General features: G+C 42.8%; 1 protein-coding gene across 1 annotated transcript in view; it reads right to left on the bottom strand.

Moving 5' to 3' along the window:
- Positions 1–18371, bottom strand: part of SEMA5B (semaphorin 5B) — a gene marked incomplete at both ends in the record, with an annotated part of 131504 nt that overhangs the window by 92942 nt on the left and 20191 nt on the right. Inside the window, one exon of the mRNA XM_084265328.1 lies at positions 8082–8127. Coding sequence (XP_084121454.1) covers positions 8082–8127 — 46 coding nt within the window. The remainder of the gene's footprint in view (positions 1–8081; positions 8128–18371) is intronic.

Here is an 18371-nt window from a genome sequence, read left to right as displayed (position 1 = left end):
TGTGGCATTCACAGCTAGAGAATAAACCTCTTCCGTGTCTAAAAATACCTCACATCCCCAAAGTAACAATAATAAAAACCAGCATATTTTTATATAAAGCTCAGTTTATATAGATGTCACTTTAGCCAAGGTGTAGCCTGCAACAAGAGGCTGATTTGCCTCTCAGAAACATCTGCAGAGATGGTTTCATTGACAGCAGCAGACGAATGCGTGTGTCAGGGCAGGGGACAGCCAGGGTGTAAGTATGTGCGGATCCCCGAGAGCCTCCTGGAGCTGGTGGGGTGGGAAGTGGCCTACAGAGAAAAAGATTGTTGTTTTTTCTTTTTTGCAACTTTGGTGACAAGGAGTAGAAGTCCAAGGTATTTTATTTTTTCATTCTTTTCCTTCCCCTTTCTAAAGGATGTTTAATGGTCCTGAGTGTAAGTTGCCAGGAATAAGAACATTAGTCTTCATTCCCTACATATAAAATGCCTGACAGGGTTTTATCAAATAAAGAGCCCAATATGCTACCGTTATCAGTAAGTGACTTCAGCAGTTAATTAAATTCTCAGTTTCTGAATCCTGCTCATAATGTTTGCTGACAAAGACCAAAACCCCTGTAGTAATTTTGGCTTTTAGGGGAGGTGAGGCAGGGAAGGAGGGAACAAGTAACAAATTACCCAGGAAAGTGGGCTGACAACCCACGGCTGACAGTCATCACGCAAAGCTCACTGCCCCATGTGAGAGTAACAGGGTAGTTCCCCTCCGGATGTAAATCAGCTCTGTGGCCCTCCCTGGCTCCAAGACAGCTGCCCTGCTTAATGCCAAGTATGAATCCAGACAGGTATAACTCCTGAACCTCCTATACATGCTGCACCTCCTGTGTATGGGTACATACATACGGATATATGTAAATATGTAGGTAAATATATATATATATATATGAGAACTTCCTATACCATGCCTAAATATTCACTTTAGAGGGCAATTATACTGAACAGGGCTGGGCAGTGCACTCTGAGCCAGTTTAGCAAACCTATGAATGCACATATTGAAATGCATTCTCTCTCACTCAGTAGAGCACGCGGCATGTTCTTAACTTGGACAATTCTCAAAGGAAAACTGGCATTTATTTAAAGCTAAACCTGGGCTTAAAAGCTTTGCTGGCTACAAATGGACTCCTGACTTGGGTTCTCTCAGACAGAAGGGATGTTGTGTTCAGAAATCACTCAGCGCTGTGGAGTGTGAGAAGGGATTTGCTTTCCCTGCTCTCTGAATTTCAGCTGATGAGTAACACCAGCACAAGGCTGGTTCCCAACAGCTTATGCCAGAGCCTGTTAACAAGTACCATTCCCTGCATCGGGGAGCTAGAGAAGTGCATCCTTGGAGGATGAACATGGCCACCTCCAGCTGACGTGCTTTTTATTCCCTGTCTCTCACTCCAGGTAGAAAATTCTCTCTTAGATAAATCCTGGAGAGGCAGATCCACACCTGAAAGTGCCAATCTAGCTCCGAATCAGTCATTTTAAGGAAGGGTGTATTCAGGGACTAGATTTGATTTGGAAACCTGAAACTATAAGAATAAAAAAGCTGAATTTGCCAGAAAGTTTGTTCAGCCAATATAAGCTTTATTATGGAATAGCTTTAAACCTCTAGGCTGAGAGTGAGAGGTTTTAGGTGCAGCTTTGGAAGGTGATTTATGAATAGATTTATATGTTAATCTGTTAATAAAAAATGTAGCGTACTGATAAAATATGTGACAATCATAACTCTGCTATGAGCCACATATTAAAGACTGCATCTGCTCTAGTAGAGGTTTTGATTATGCTTTTAAATGAGGGAACTGCATTGGCCTGAAAATGAAGAAATAAATGTTTTATCTAGAAATATGTGCCATTTAATTCAAAGAAGTATCTGGGAATCTGAAAGAAACAAATAATAAACTGCTTTTAAGAAAATGACTTCTGGAAAGTGAAGCTGATTCCTGAACATTTCAAAACGAACTTCCTGTCAGGTGGCTCAGTGGCACATAAAGATAGGTGAAGTATTCTCACTCTTTCCCACAGTCTCTTCCCAAACTGGATTTTAAATTGGATTATAATCCTGACAGTCTAATGAGACTGAAGAAATAAATATCTCCAGCAAAGCCAGGCCAGCTTCTGGGCACCCATGGGTTTGTGTTGTCCTATCAATGCCTGGCTTCCTCCTGATTTTTCAGAGGGTATTTTGAAAAATGGGAACGGCTCTGGCTCAATGATGTTCCTGCAAGTAAATCTGAAATAGATTATTTTTACCTCTTTTATTGAAAAAAACCCTCACAGTACTTCAAAAAGGTGTGCTATATCCTGAGTTCACACCAGGCAGATACACCGGACAAGTAAAGTTTCCCTCGGGCACCTGTGGGTAGAGCCAGCATTTCTTGGGGATGCAAGACTTACCTATTATTTGTCCATTTTCTGATGAGTGTCAGGACTTTGTGAAGGTGTTCTGAATCCTTAAAATTTCCCAGTGAAGTATTTTCACTCGGAAAGATTACTTGAGTGACAATTTATGCTGTAAACTATATTACTCACTGCTCCCCGTTGGTTTTGTTTATCATATTTTATTCAACTATACAGAGAAAAAACAAGTTAAACTCTGCCACCTCTCCCCACACTTTTATACACTCACAGAGCATGTTTCTTATCAGCACACATAAATGTGGTGCTACTGAGCCCTAAATAAGTAGAAAATAATGCATTTAATGCTCAGTTTGATTCCAAGTGCAAAATATGAAACCTCTTCTGTTTGTTGCTATGTGACATATTGAGGGCTGACAGACAAGTTTTGTTAATATTAACTATACTTTGTTGATAGGTACTGTTGATTTACCAGTGATTATGCCACAGAGTTAAAGATCCCTCCAGGGACTAACAGGGAGGGAAGTGTGTCTTCAGGAGCAGCTGTGCTGTTTAAGAGCCTCATCTCTGTAGCAGGGATGTTTCTGCTTCTTAGATTAAGGGAAGAAAAATTGGAATAAACCCATCCATACCGGAAAGGCACTGGATATGTAGCTGCAGTTCATCAGCTACAGGTCCATACGGAAATGTTTTCTCCTTGTTTTGGGTCTGAAACAATATCCATCCCAAAGCCCCATGACATCAACAGAAAAAACCAAATCACTTCAATAAGCTTCATGTCAAGACTTAAGAGCTGATGCTGTTTAAGCATGCTGCTAACTTTCAGCTTGGGTTTAAGTCTGATGCCTCCAGTGGGACTGAGAAGTTCAGGAAGTTATGCCCTAGTGACTGGGGAACATTCTCTGAAGTGCCCACATGAAGGGACGTGCTCTCAGTTTATAAACTTGGAGGAAAATTTCAAAAGCAAATACACCACTTTGTTTTGTAGCATTGCAGTGAGGATAAAAACAGCTCTGTAGACCAGCCCAGGTGGTACTGGACAGAGTGTAATTCCACAGGCAATCTTACCAAGTTCAGGGTTATGACTATCAGGGAATTAACAGGCTCTGTCTCTGAACTTAGTCCTCACTCATTTTTTTTTATCCTCAAGAAAAAATATTAAATTGCTATTTAAAGCCTATTTTAACTTCAAAATGTCGTGTGTTTCTTAAGGGATTAAATGACATAGGTCTTCCACATAGTTTTGCAATAGGTGCACGGTTTTATTCTTTCCCAGTCTGTTAAAATACAGTTTGTTCTTGAGAAAGGGAATAACTACATGCTCTGGAAGTATTTTAAATACTATTAAGAAGATCAGCAAAATGGATCAGCATACAAACTTCACAGGACTGGTTAGAAACTTTTTCACAAGAGATTTTCCATGGAAAAAAAGTCTTCCATTAAAATAAAAATATTTTATAAAATCCTAACTGTTTCTATTAAAATTATCAGATGAGAGCACAGAAGGAAACCTTTAGTCTAGAGGCAAAATTTTGGACACAAACATAAAGGAAAGGAAAAAAGATGCCCCAAAGAAACCAGGTCAATCACTTGAGATGAGAGAAATGCACATTCAAATCCACTCTCTTGATGCTTCAGAAAATCACTTGACCCAGAATATTTGCATCCCAAGTAACCATGTGTCTATCTCCTTCTCTTTCAGATTTTACAAAGATATCAGAAAGGCTTGTTTTCACCTCAGTGCAAAATACCTTGGCATCTCAAAAAGGTGGGGAAAATAATTTCCCGGTCAGTTCTGCTGAGAACTCCAAGTTCCAGGTGAAATCAGGGTGAACAGAGGGTAGGCACTGCGCTGGGATTTATGAAATGCCTGCCAAGTCACCTGCTTTTAACGCACACCAGAGAACAGCATTCCTTGCTAAGAAGTCCTAATCAGCATCGTGCATTAAAAAAATTTGCTCAAAGGCTTCTGTTTTTAAAAATGACCCTTCCACCTACTCTATTAATTACAAACTCCAGTGTAAAATGGACTTTTCTATGGCCTCTCTGCTGCAGATTAGGAGCTAAGCTTTTCTTCAAGCCCATGTGTAAATTAAAGAGCATGTGCTCCAGGGGTACATAACTCTAAACACGTATGCTACAAAATGTTTAATATAGGAGGATCATTTAAAGATGGAGATGAAACAAGTTGCAGGGATTTTGTTTAAAAAGATGCTAAAAGATTAAGAACAGCAACCATTGTAAAACTGAGCTTCTTGACGGCTGCAAGAATTTGAATGCTACATACTAAAGTTTCCAAAATTAACGGGTGCTTTCAGATACCCCACCTGAAACATCTCAAGATGCTGATTTTCAGAAGTGCTTACACAGCGTACCTCAGCTTTGGCAAGAAAGACAGACAGAAAAAACCTGTAAGCCATCCCCATGATACTCAGGCCCAATTTCCTTCTGGATATTGACATTCAGCCAAGAAAAAAAAAATCACTACCACCAAAGTTTCTCATGCAGCTAGAGCACATTTGGTGAAAGGTTTTTCAGGTCCCAAATGGAATTTCTGAAACAGATTTTAGAAAGAGAGTGGGGGGAGAAATTATCTCAGAGAAGGTGGGACATTTTGTTCTGCAAAGCAGGAAATGAGTGTGTTCTGCTTTAGTTTCTGCTCTACTCCACTTGCTAGCTCTCATGTAAAATCTCAGTGCTACAGTCTTGGAGAAACAACCACAGCAGAGCCAGCAGAAATTCAAACTCAAAAGGAAACTTTATCATGGTAGAGCAGCAGGTAGTAATGGTTTCACAAAAGGATCCTTGAAATTAGTGGAGAACTTTTCCTCATTTTGATTTTGCACTGGGTTTAAATGAAAGTGGTGTATAGTCAACAGGTAGAAGGAAAGAGCACAGTCTTTTAAAGTCTTGGAGCTTAACACCTTTTTAAAATCAGAGAGTAACAACATGGCTAACACTGGTTTTCTGATAATATTCATAAACAGGATTATATCCCAGAAAAAGAAGAACTGATTCCCATTGGAAAGCAATGAATAAAGTAATTCTGTGATGAAAAGCATTATGGCCTGCTGAATGGCAGGAAATATTAATTTTCTGGTTAAAGAATAGATAACTGTCAAGGAATACATGCATTAGGTAGAGTGAGCTAGTAAATCTACCCATTACAGAGTGAGAGACCGAAGTACTGCATTTGCTGAGCTAGCAAGCAGTGGCACAGGCATATTGCTCCTCTGAGATGCTGTTGTCACCCACAATTAAGAGTCATCTCCTCCACAGGAACACCCAGTCCTCCTCTCCTTTCCATGACAGCTGCAGGGCTGAAATCTGCCCTTACCTTTTCCCCATGGGGACTGTGCAGCCTAAGGATATAGCACAAGGATACAGCACAAGAGCACTCGGTGAAAAACAGCTTTAAACTTCACCTGACCCTGCTGTAGAGAGGTATATTCCTCACATTGCCAGGTTCTGCCCCACAACCAGTATATATCCTGCTGTCTCTGTAGACTGTGCTCTTCATGTTCTTGCCCTCACCTCATGGAAGTACAAATGCAAGGGAGCAGACATCTGTCAACACAATCCTGCACCTTGAAGCAGATTTAGCACCGCTGGCACCCTGAAGACCAAGCCCCATGAGCAGAAATAAATCAGACCGCAATCTCAAGATGAAAAACTATCCCCAAATCAGGCCTGACAAGATCCACACTGTATTTTACCTACAAGCAAAGCAGAGATACAAAACAACCCAAATCGGAATTGCATTTACTACTTGAACTGCACTCTCTCTATGCCTCCTCCCCGTAGATCTAACTGCAAATTCCTCACATTTCTTGTCTTGCATTCTGATCTGATCTTTAAAATGATGCATGGCGAAGGGAGGGGGTGGCTTGAAGGGAGGGGGGTGCCTCTAAGCCGCATCATGTGCTTTATGGAGACAAGCCAAGCAGCTACTTAGGCAACCATTAGGTCGGGAAACAATCGTTTCCATCATTCCCAACACGTGTGTCAACATAATTCCATGCTCTCTTTGTCATGTAAAAAGTCTTGGCAAAGTGACCGGATACACCCAGAAAGCAGCAGCAAACTAAGCTCATTATGTTAACCGGAGATCCCACAGCATCCTCCAGTGCCATAGAAGGAGACTTCCCATGTTTTGCAGTGGAGGAAAGGAAACACACTGCACTGAAAAGGGTCCAAGCCAAGACTTCAGAAGTGTGGAAGGGAGATTCATGACTGGGGTTTGTGGGAGGGTTTCCTTCATCTACTGCAATTCTAAGACAATAACTTCCTATCTCCAATACATGAGTACCTATATGATACTCCAGAGAGCTCTTTGCTGTGGAGACTACAAAATTAAGTTTATGCTAATGGCAGTCCAACATATATTCAGGAATAATATCATAACGTTAGCTTCTGGAACTATAAACTCCTAAAATATATTTTCAGGAATGGCAGTTTCACAAAACAATCCTCAAAGTTGATGAAGAACTCTGTGAGCAGTCAGGAAATGTAATGGTTACTGTTCTTGCATTGTTATTTTGGTGAGACTGACATGTGCTTTTCTAAGGGAGCTAAGTCCCATCAGTCACTGAATGAGAATTTACCTCCATGTTGAAACTTTAGCTGTACATAAGCTCACCTCACGTAACTACAGAGACTCCCCCCTCCTGTGTGCTCTCTGGAAGCCTTCCAGCCATGCTAATATGGCTCTGCAAAGGGAAACTCCTGCCAGACTGGAGTATCAGCTTCCCTAACTCCTTATTGTTGTCACTGGTAACTCTGGACTTTGTTTTCCTTTTAAAGGAAGGTTCAATGCATTTTACAACCATTAAACATCTTTTCTTCTCTCCATCTACACTTGAAACTCCCACTAACAGCAAAGGCTTGTGCACATGGGAATGACTGGCAATATTAGTCTACTGTTCTCTTTGCCTGGTCAGGTAGAGGAGAAAAGCCCTTTAGTCTGTCTGAAAAATGCTGAACACATCTTTGGTGCTCTAGAAATTGTAGAATATGATTAATATCCCAGAGCACAGGTATTTGTTTATTTAAAGATAAGCAGTTGGGGATTTCACTAACAATTTTTGGTGCATCTTTCCATTCCAAATGCAATGAAGTGGGAGAAAAGTCCTCAAACTGCTGGATATTTGCGAGCTGTTTCAAACTTTAACTGCCTCCATCCTGCCATGGGTAACAAACTTTTTTCAATGCATTTTGCCTCCCAATGCTTGCAAGTCCAATCTTGGTTTTAGTAAAGCATTCAGCAAAACACGTCTCCTCAGTAATCCTTGTTCACAAAGGCCAACAGTGGCTAAAAATAAGGATGGAGAAGCAGAGAAAAAGTTTCTCCTACATGTTGCTGACATCTCCTCTAATGAAAGCTGAGGATTTCTATTGATTGTTGTGCTTAAGCTTGCATCAGTCACACTACATGCTTTGTTCCTCAAGATGCCATATTTTTGGCAGGTCCTGTTGCCACCCAAACACTCAAGAAGCAAGAACAGAGAGAGCTGTCCACATGGAAAAGAGTAGCAGAGCCCTTCCCCCAGCATTATCATCGGAATATTAAGCATCTGGTTCTGACTTTGTCTTCTCCCTGCCCCATCCCTCTGGTCAAACTTACACTATACAGCCTTTGCAAAATATACATCAAATAGTGCAGAATATTAATTAGCAAGTCAAATAAAACAAGGGTGAACATACCTGAATAAGAGAAACGTTGTGTAGACTAAGTCTGAAGAGGTAGTTCCTGCATAAACAAGCAGAAAAATTACAAACCATTAGGCTACCAAAAGAAGAAAGGGAAAATCTATAAGAGCAAGTCACAGTTTTAGCTGTTACATAGTTACACGCCCTTTGCTCATCAGTGTCTTCGTGAACCTCATACCAAATTTCTGAGCAGGTCTGGAGTGAAATATTCCAGAACTTACAGTGAAGAACCACAATGAAATCCCAACAACACAGGGACAGTTTCCAAACCTTCAAAGGGCTTTGGTTGAACTGTTGTATGGGCTGTGCTCCTGTTTTTCTGTGCATTCTGAGAAAACTGGCTTTGGGCAGCAGCCAGATGGAGCAAAGCTGACCCCTGTAGTTATACTCCCCCCAAGCTTGTCCTTGTAGGCACTCCCATTTGGGACCATGTGGAAAGGGAGGAGAAGAGGACAGATATCTGTGCAGAAGCTCTCTGCACAGAAAACCAGCAGGGAAATCAAGGTAGTGTCTGCAGATACTCCCAATCCTCCTGTCATCGCATCTCCACATGCAAAGCAAGGGAATTCCTGACAGCAGTCACTGTAGCATGAGATGCCACACACAAGCTGCGCCCTGGTAACCCTCCTTCTGCATGTTCATATCCCATCATAAATAGAAAAGAACACAGATTTTCATAAACACCTATGGATGAGGCTCAGTTAATGGGATTTCTCTCACATTTTTGCTTGCTAAGACAATGCAGTTACTGGGAATCAGCTGACATATTAAGCCATACAGACTGGATTGTGTGCTTAAGCATTGTGGCCACATCTAACTTCAATTATTTTGCATGCCATGTCAGGGCATCTGAAGAGCTGTGATCCTCCTCCAAGATCCCTGTCACCACAGTCTCCCAGAGAAGGCACAACTGTATCATACCAGCTGAACTATGTTTTTGGAGGTGGCTCTATTTAAATAGTAGAAAGTGCAGCTTTGACTTCATCCATTCTAGAAGTATCAGCTTACAGACATTCCTCTACCCAGTAGACAAGCAAATTCCAGTGTTAGGTCAGTGAAGTCAGAGAAATCAGTGGAAAGCTCCTATAGCAATGAAAAGGTCCTAAGGACTACTCTGAAGAGCCTTGTTTAGGGTCTGTAGTCAGCAGCACACTCTGCCCAAGCAAAGACCTTTGACAAATGAGAAATTCATATGGGGTCACACTGACCACTACCAAGGCCTCAGCAGGGTTTTTCTTCTGTTGTCTCTTACTTGTGTAACACCTAAGTGATAATCATAGACTTGCCTATACAATTTGTCCCAGTTCTATAAATAAATCCAAAGGTCTCAAGTGCTGCTGACTGTCAATAGAGACCAATTTCCTTGTTCAAGAAGTCAAACTTCTAAGCAAATCTTCAGCTGACGTAGCTCTGACATGGTCTGATGTGCACCATCCCATTCGATACTGGGACTGGTTATGCAGAGAAGAATGAGACCCATTGGCAATACCTGAGCAAAATATATCAGTGATTATTATACCTCCTGTTTCTGCTCAGAGAAGTACACACACAGAAAATCTCCATCTTCTCTCCAAGTACTATCACTGGAGATCCTGCAGGTCTTTTGTACAGTCTGACACCCTGTTCTGACTCAAAGAACTGTGCAGTTTCCTGAATGACTTGGTATTAACTCTTTAGCATCAGCTGCAGCCTTAAATATGATATTCTGCAGGTTCATGCAGCAGGCCAGAGGCACTAAGCTCACGTACAGCTAACATTCCAACGGGGAGGTAAATTCTCACCCAGTGACTGATCTGACTTAGCTCCCTTACAAAAAAGCACCTACTACTCTCACCAAAACATAAATGCAATTCCAGGACATGAGATATCATGGAATAAACCTTCTCCTGGAGAAGTTAAGCATGTCACTGGCCTCCAATCTTACAACACCCTAAGGAGAAATTCTCATAACTAGGGACTTGAAGTTGCTATCCTGTTGTTAAGCATGCTATTTAAATGCATTGATTTTGGAAGCCTTATAATACAGATTTCAGCTCCTTGTTTCAGTCTTGTAAAAAGCTGGAAAGTTTGAGTGAGTAATAAATTTTAATATTAGGGCTTTTCCCTGATAGCACTGCAGAGCAAATTCGACCAAAATATCTTTAATGGAAGAGACATATCTAAAGGACACAATTTTCATTGCACTCAGCCTAAACAGATGCAGCCAGGAATAGTGTCTATTTAAATAAAGTCAGTCTCTGTCCTTTCAGTGACTGTTGTGTAGCACTTGGACAAAGCATTAGCCCTGAGATCACTCAGGTGGCTGAGACTTAAACCAGGCAGGAACACAGAACTGATGGGAACAGCACAATGATCTTCCAAAAGCTTCATGCTCTCTAAGTCTGACCTTGTGGCTTTCTTAGAGAAAGGAGGGCTTCCCTACATTTTTCATCAGTTTGCCTCACCTGGTGCATGTGCAGCCACTGGCAGTTTCCTTTTGTTTGTTTGATCCTTCTCACATCTCATCAGCAGCGATCTGAGCACTGGTAGGCAGACCAGGTTATCAGAGACACCTTTGGACTCCAGTTGACCTGCCCAGCTAGAACTGACTAATCCTTAATTAATGACATGCTCTTTTAACCATACTTGTTCTCTGAAGATTTACCAGGAGTAAAAAGCCAAGGGGAAAGATCTGCTGAATAAGACAGTGTCATTTTTATGAATTGCATTTTAACAGCAATTTCAGTCCAAGAATGAGCAAGGTCTCTGAATGACAGGCATGGTTTATTGTACCTAGAATTGTCCCATTTGTGTCCTTTTTTCTGCTTGTGTTTGAAGTTATGTCTGTTTAATACCTTGCTGAACTATAATTTAAAGCAGCTGAAAGAGTAGGATTAAGAAATGTATGAGAACACTGAGATCTCTGTGAATGGATGAGGTGCCTTCTTGGGTTTTATTTTTTTTCCCCCCATTATTTTGTCTTGTGAGTGAACGTTGGCTAATTCCTTTCGCTCTTAAATTAAACCCATCTGGACTAGGCCAGAAGAGTGATTGCCTGGTGCAACCAGCTATTCTAATAAACTCCTTCTCCTCCATAAAGAGCTGGTGCACAAACCTGGAGGGATAGGACAAGCTTCTTACTCACTTTCTGTCCCAAAAGGTCACAGAACTTCACTCCGTGGTATTAAAACATGAGCTTTGTTTCATCTTAGAGTTGGCTGCATTTCAGCCATCTCCAGAGCAAGTGACTACACTCCTCTAGGTACTCTGGGACAAATTGTATTGCACACATTAAAAGGTGCCTCAAACTGCTAATTATTATTACTGCTAACCTTATTATTCATGAACATCACTGCATTTCTAAAAACGCCCATGTTAAACAGTAATACCCTGAAGTCTCAGCCAAGACTGGTTTTGTTGTGTTAAGACACAGAGTGGGTTGATGGTGGTTCCTCTGGAGACTGATTCACAGCAGATGCCTATTTAGACAAGCTGAGGGTGAATACTCTCTGTGTCACCTCTGATTGCAGGGGAATATTATCCCCCAGCTTAGATATATGAAGTTAGCTGCTGTAAAGACCCTCCTGCTCTATACAACCTAGTCCTGAAAAATTTGCCATCTAAACATATACAGGAAAGTGAAAAAGAGACACTGTTCTCATCTAAATTTACAGCACCAACTGAGCAAGTTAGCCAACAACACAGACTGTATCACAACCAGGAGCTGGTCTCCTGGTCCATTAGTCTGTTCCTTGGTAGAATAACTTGCCCTCAAAGTTTGGCCACAGCAAGTAAACCTGTGCTGAAGTGCCAGTTACACTCATGGATTGGGTAGGTGTTGAAATGGGCCCTCTCTGATAGTCTGTGTGTGAACCGAGCCAAGCTGCAGTATAAATCCTGTAGATGAAAGTATTTGTTAATTGGCTTCATAATTTGTATTTGGCTGCCTTGTAAAATGATTAAGTGCTCACTGTGCCTGGTACCACAAAGCATACATACCAGAACAGCAGGAGAGTGGCTGAGATGTGTTTCAAGAAAGGGTGGAAGAATATATCCACTTAAATCTACTTGCCATGACATTCCCAAGTCAAAGCTGCTTATTAAGTGTTTATTTCATACAGCCAAGCGCACCTTGGATGAACCTTGTAACATGATGCTGATGCACTTGTTCACACGTTGCCTGGCCTTGAAACAATTTACAGTGAAGGCAAAGAACTTCCTCTGTGATGCCACTAAGCAACAGAGCTACAAGACAAATTAAGCCTTTCCAATGGGAAGCCACATGACAAAAGTGCCTGAATAATAGCAGAGATTCTTCCTCTTAGGAGTTATGAAATTATAAGGGTTACAACACGCTTCAGACTCTCACTCAGGCCTCTTTTTTGGTGCCTCTTTTCAGGCACTAAATCTCTCAGCACAGTGCTGGCTGATTAAAAGGTGCTTCCTTCTAATTAAAAGAGAGCACGTTCTGCTGTGGTAGATCAGGAGGAACATCCCTGCAGTCAATGGATTGAACAAGTGTAGATGAAAGGCTACTCTAGCTTCAGACTTTCTCTAATTTAAATGAGTGAGGTTGGTTCACATTTCCCAACTCTGTCCCCCTCCATATACACCAAGCAGGTAAGATAACCTCTCGGTGCCTCAGAACAAACCCTGCCAATGAACTGGGAGTCGTGTGACCCCTAATGCTGACCACCACCTGAACCTCTCAGGACTTTGAAAATATGTTGCCTTATCTCAGCTGGTCTGTATCACTACAAGATACGTACACCTGCTTGCCTGGTGCTACTTGCCTGCACCTTATAGTAGATGCGAGGAGCTCATCCCACAGGAAGCTATCTCAAGCCCCCTCTCTTTGTACACAGCTACCCTGCAAGTAGGGACAAAGCCAACAGCTGATAATGTTTGATTATGCTACAAAAAAGTACGTTTAAGGAAAGCTGAAGAACACTGAATGAAGAGTCGTTCTCCATTCCAGGGACTATTATTGCCCTGAAACAGACAGGCAGCAACGCCCAGGTCAGGTACCAGAGACTCAGGTAGGCTCGGAGTGCTCTGGGAAACCATTCCCCACACTTGTAGGATGGAATAGCACAGACCATTTCAGTCAGATGGGACCTACCAGGACCATCTAGTCCCATTGTCTAACTACCTCAGGGCTGGCCAAAAGTTAACAGGTCATTAAGGGCACTGTCCAAAAGCCCCTTAAACTGTGACAGGCCTGGGGCATCAACCACCTCTGAGGAAGCCTGTTCCAGTGTTTGACCGCCCTCTGGATAAAGAAACGCTTCCTAATGTCCAGTCTGAACCTCCCCTGGTGCAGCTTTGAACCATTCCCACATGTGCTGTCACCGGATCCCAGGGAGAAGAGCTCAGCACCTCCCTCTCCACAGGCCCTCCTCAGGGGGAGATTGTGCAGAAATCAGAAGCTGGGGCTGCAAGAGGGACTCACAACTGTCACAGCACAGATAGCAAGAAAAATAATTAACTGAACAGGGCCCTTTGGGCAGTACAAAACAAGACACAGAATTATGCATGTGGCAAACCTAGTGCTCCCTTCTGGCACTCCTGGAAGCCACGTGCTGGGGCTGAGCCTCAGGCTAGGAGCCAGAAACTCCTGTCAGCTCTTCCTATCTTTGCTTCTGGAGTCCTCAGATGTACTTCGTACTTCCACAGTACATGACAAACACAGCTTAGTCATGCTTCACGACTCCCTGGGAGTTGGTTAGTATCATTCTGCCCTTATACTAATGGAGAAAATGAGCCAGAGAAAGGTTAAATGACCTTCTCCAAAGCACACAGCAAGTCAGTGATGGAATCAAGATTAGACCCCAGGGCTCTTGGCTACCAAATCTTATGCTAGATTAATGCACAGTGCCTCTACACAGGTCCAGCTGTGGCTGAACTTTTCAGATGGTTATCCATGTTTCTGAACCAGCCAACCATCCCAAGAAACCCAGCTCTTGAAGTTTGATGGCTTTTGCTCTCAGAAGGAGTTAATTACATGCCTACTCCAGAGTGTGATGTGACAATCCATTTGCAAATGCTACTCCAGTGATTCATTTGGGAGGCCTGGCATACACATGCTGGAGAAAAGGTGGAGAGCTCCCCTCTCCCATACATGTGGGACCCTTGTTTACCAGTAATTTTGTTTCTATTGAAGAAAAACTTGTCTGGTACATCATTCTTCCTTAAAAATCAATAGATGTTCAACAGAAAACCATACCAAATGACATGCAGTAATATGATGCAGTTGCTGTATGAACAATTGCTTTTCCCAAAGAAACATTTCTCAGTGATAAATCCAGCCAGAGCTAGAGGAGCATCCTCTCACAAGAGACTTCTTATGCAAGCAGCACATCACTCTTATTAAGAAGCTTCCAAATTAAGCCAGGGTCCCAGCTACTGTTTCTGGATTGCCACTGAGGCCCATTTCGAACTTCTCAGTGGAAACAGGGATGAAAGTCCACTGTATTCCAGCCAGTGGAGGAGAACTACCATCAACTTTAATGGCACAGGGTGCAGGACACAGATCTGCCAGGCTCGATGCTACATACTCAGGGTCAGCTCTAGGAAAAGCCAAAAGAGGCAGATACTTAGAGCTGCTGAGCATGCAGGACAACAGCAAAGCTTTGGCATCCTTGGACTATACCAGTATTCAGAAAACTAGATGGCTGCTGCCATGGGAGGGAGAATCAGGAAGGGGATCGGCCTGTGGATCAACAGCCACATCCCCTCTTCCACTGGCTCGCTAGGAAAGCAGCAAGCTGGCTCTGGTGTCTCTGACCCCTCTCTTTCCCCAGGGCAGGAGAGGCAAAGCCTTGCTCCAATATTATCCCACCTCCTTGGGGGTGACAGTGTTTGCTGTGCTCCTGAGACACCTTCAAACAGTTTGCTGGAGCGGAACCTCGTGTACATGCTCCAGAAAATGTGGAGTAGGATTTTTTTTGTAATATTGTTTGAACATATTTATAAAACACTGGTTAATTCCCTTTTTTTTTTTTTTTACATTCTCCTCCCTGTTTCACTAGATGAGTTTCTTCAAAACCTCAGAGCTGGAAAGTGAGCCAAATTTTTAAAACATGTGTGTGGGTTTGTTCTTATTTTCCTGGAAGAGTGAGTCCATCTCTGACACCATCACCTATTATCCCACACTACACCTCAACTCTCTTTTGACATGCAGATGACAGCTCTCCTCTCCCTTCCTCATCCAGTTGGCAGCATCATGGAGCACTTGCAGCATCTTGCTGTGGCCCTGAGCCACATGGGGACCTCTGATCTTCCATTTGCCCACTGCTTGTAGATGTACTTCCAATAAGTCATACTGCAAAATTCCTCTTCTTCTGATGCACTGATTTTTGCTCAGATATTCCCTGGCAGCCCCTCCACCTGCCTACTTACGCTGATAAACAGGCTCAGTTCTGTCAGGCTTTCCTCAAACTCTGGATGAGTTCAGCATGACTTGTATGCAAATACTGACAGAGTTGGCTGGTGAGCTGAAGTTATTGCCAGCCAATCCCTTCTCTTTTCTGTGGGTTTTATACCTTTGCAGTGTCACAGAACAGTAGGCTTAGCACCTAAACATCTGGATATGCAAGTCACTGTGGTGAGTCCTGCCATATAAAACTGACATATCACCAACTTAACCGGAGCAAGAGTATTTTCAGTAATGCAAGAGGAATCTGCTCTGCAGCCCATCCTGGGACGCTGTAAAACACATTAGGGCCAAGCCTCCAAGGATTTTGCCAGAATACTCTGACCTTGTGTTTGCTCTCACTCCATTTGCTGAAATACAATCTTCAAACTTAATTATTCTCAGTGTGTTAATAAAGCAAGAGAGCCTCTCATGGGTGGCTGCTTTCGTGATCGGGTATCACCAATTTTCATTTTATCTGGAATGTCAGATCTTTTTCCAGTCAGGCCTGCAATTCGCTGTGTAAGGATGCTTCCCATCACCCTGTGCTGCCCCAGGATTGTCCTTCACACAGCACTGGCTGTGCAGGCACTAGCCATGGGTCTGCCAAAAGCCTGGTTCCTCCCATGATGGTCAAAAGAACATGGACTACCACACCAGCGAGGTCACTGAGGAGAGGTAGGTGGTACTGCCATTTGAAGTACCAACATGCAGGCCATTTGAAGGACCAACTGCCTTCTTTGCCAACAAAGACCAGAGACTGCCACTGCTTCACCCTCTGCTCTGTGTGCAACACCTGGGGCAAAGCTGTCTTTGCTACCCTACAGCTGCGGCTCCTCTGTACATTGGTCCAGCCCAGAAACCTAAGAGTGCTACAGCATAGCATTTGATTTGATTTATTTATTTTGAGTTAATTACAATTCACAGTCTCTCCTTGAGCAAATGCTCAAATTTTAAATAAGAAAGAAAAAAAAAATTACTCTTTCGAGCAAAATTTGAAGCAGGATCCAAACTTTCCAGAATCCCATGATTACAAACATTCTCCTTTTGTCCTTTCCTGTCCACACCTCTTCCCCTCCTCCCCAAGGGATGTTAGTCAGGGACAGCACAGATTTGGGGTATGGCAAATTCAGGCTCCCTGCAAACCAGCAGAGGAAAGCAAATTCTATAGGTATGAATGACACATGTGCAGGGGGGCTTCACCCCTCCACACTTACACAAAGGCTAAGCTGACCTCACCTGGCACGGTATCAGAGAGGAAAATCTCTCTTTGAACTATCCCAGGCTTACCCAGAGAGGTTAAAACCTGCACTTTAAATCACACTTTTCATCCCTGTGTAAAGAAACCGCTCACCCCCAATTATGGATTTAACTAGCTGCAATGTCTAATCACAGGTTTCTCACCTTCACCATATTCTTTACCATGCAGGTCAGGCAGCTTCTTTAAAAAACATCAATGGTCCTTTGAAAGTTTCAGTTAATTTCAGAGACTGATTCTCTCTTTTTTTCTCACATCACCATGTTTTCTACCCCCCTCCAGCCCCCGATACAGGATGCAACTTTAATTGGTGAGTACTTTTGTCTGATAGGAAAAATCTCAGTGAGAAAGCATGGTATTTGTTTTTCTAGGTTTCTCTGCAGTAGTGCTTTCAGCTATCCTCCTACGATCTGGATATAATCAAAAACATTATCATGCTCTTTGCTTGCTCACGTCCTCATTAATACCTCAACTGGCAAGGTAATTTCTCAGCCAAATGTGACTTAGTAAGGGGTAAAGCTGGCACAAGACAATGTGATACTAATGTAAGCCATCAGAACTGGCAGTAACTCGTCCCAGTCATTTTGTCTTAGAGAAGTATCGAGTCCTACAGTCAGGGATGAATGCCGTGTCATTCCTGGTTGGTGACAGGACAAGCCTGTGGAATATTTAATCTTCAGCTATACCCATGTGGTTGTGGCCAATGTTTACTCCTTTGTGTGTGAGGCTCTCCACCCTATAAGAGACTTGACTTTTTCAGCCCAGTGTAAGTGCACAGGACTCACAGAATTTCATGGGTATTTTGAAGATTTACGTCTTCTTTGAACGTGTAAGGCTAAGACCAAGTGATTAAACTGCTAGGTAGAACTACAACAGTAAAGGGTCCAAATCCCAACTCTGCTACAGCTTTTCTGAGAGTCTGTTGAAGGACTTTGGCTCTGTCCCCATTAGCCAAGTGCAGAGACCTCTGAGGCTGTGCAGACTAAGGTGTGAGAAAGCAGTCTGACTGCAGGAGTAGCTATGTTAGATGCAGCACCATGCTACCTTTCAGATCTGCTAAAACCTCACATGTTTCAGCATCACAGCCCTTTCACAGGGCAGACTCAGTCTAAATCTGATTCTCAGGAATGATTAGTGCTTTCCCGCTTCACAGGGGCCCTGTGAGGATAAATGTTGGTGAGAGGCCCTGGTCATTTGGCTACAGAAAGTATTCTTGAGAGAGCTTAGACCCAACACTGATACTCTAAATCTGTGGGTCAACTCTGACCTGACTCCTGCCATTGAATTTCCCGTTTTGCAAAATGTTTTTTTGCCCAGGCAACATAATCTGCAGAGACTTATTCTCCACTGGGTTCAGTGGCAGTCCAGGTCTGGACAGGATTGAAGGTGCCCAAGGGTAAGAGTGATATTTTCCAAGCAGCACAGATTTGAGAGTTTTACTGCAGTGCTCTGGAGCTTTCTGCCAAGCAGGCAGGAAAGAGCCTATGTTCAGCCAGAAATCTGCATGAAACCTGGTGTCTGACAGACTAATCTATCATACGCCGAAGACCTTCAATAAACGTAGGGTGTCAAACCTGCTGGTCAAGGGTTCTAGAGTATACTTAGAGATTTGCCATATTTCTGCAAACTCCAA

Source organism: Gallinula chloropus (genome assembly GCF_964237585.1).
Source record: "Gallinula chloropus genome assembly, chromosome: 5".
Taxonomy (NCBI): domain Eukaryota; kingdom Metazoa; phylum Chordata; class Aves; order Gruiformes; family Rallidae; genus Gallinula; species Gallinula chloropus.
Note: the sequence above shows the minus strand (reverse complement) of the source record. Positions and strands in the feature narration are given on the sequence as shown.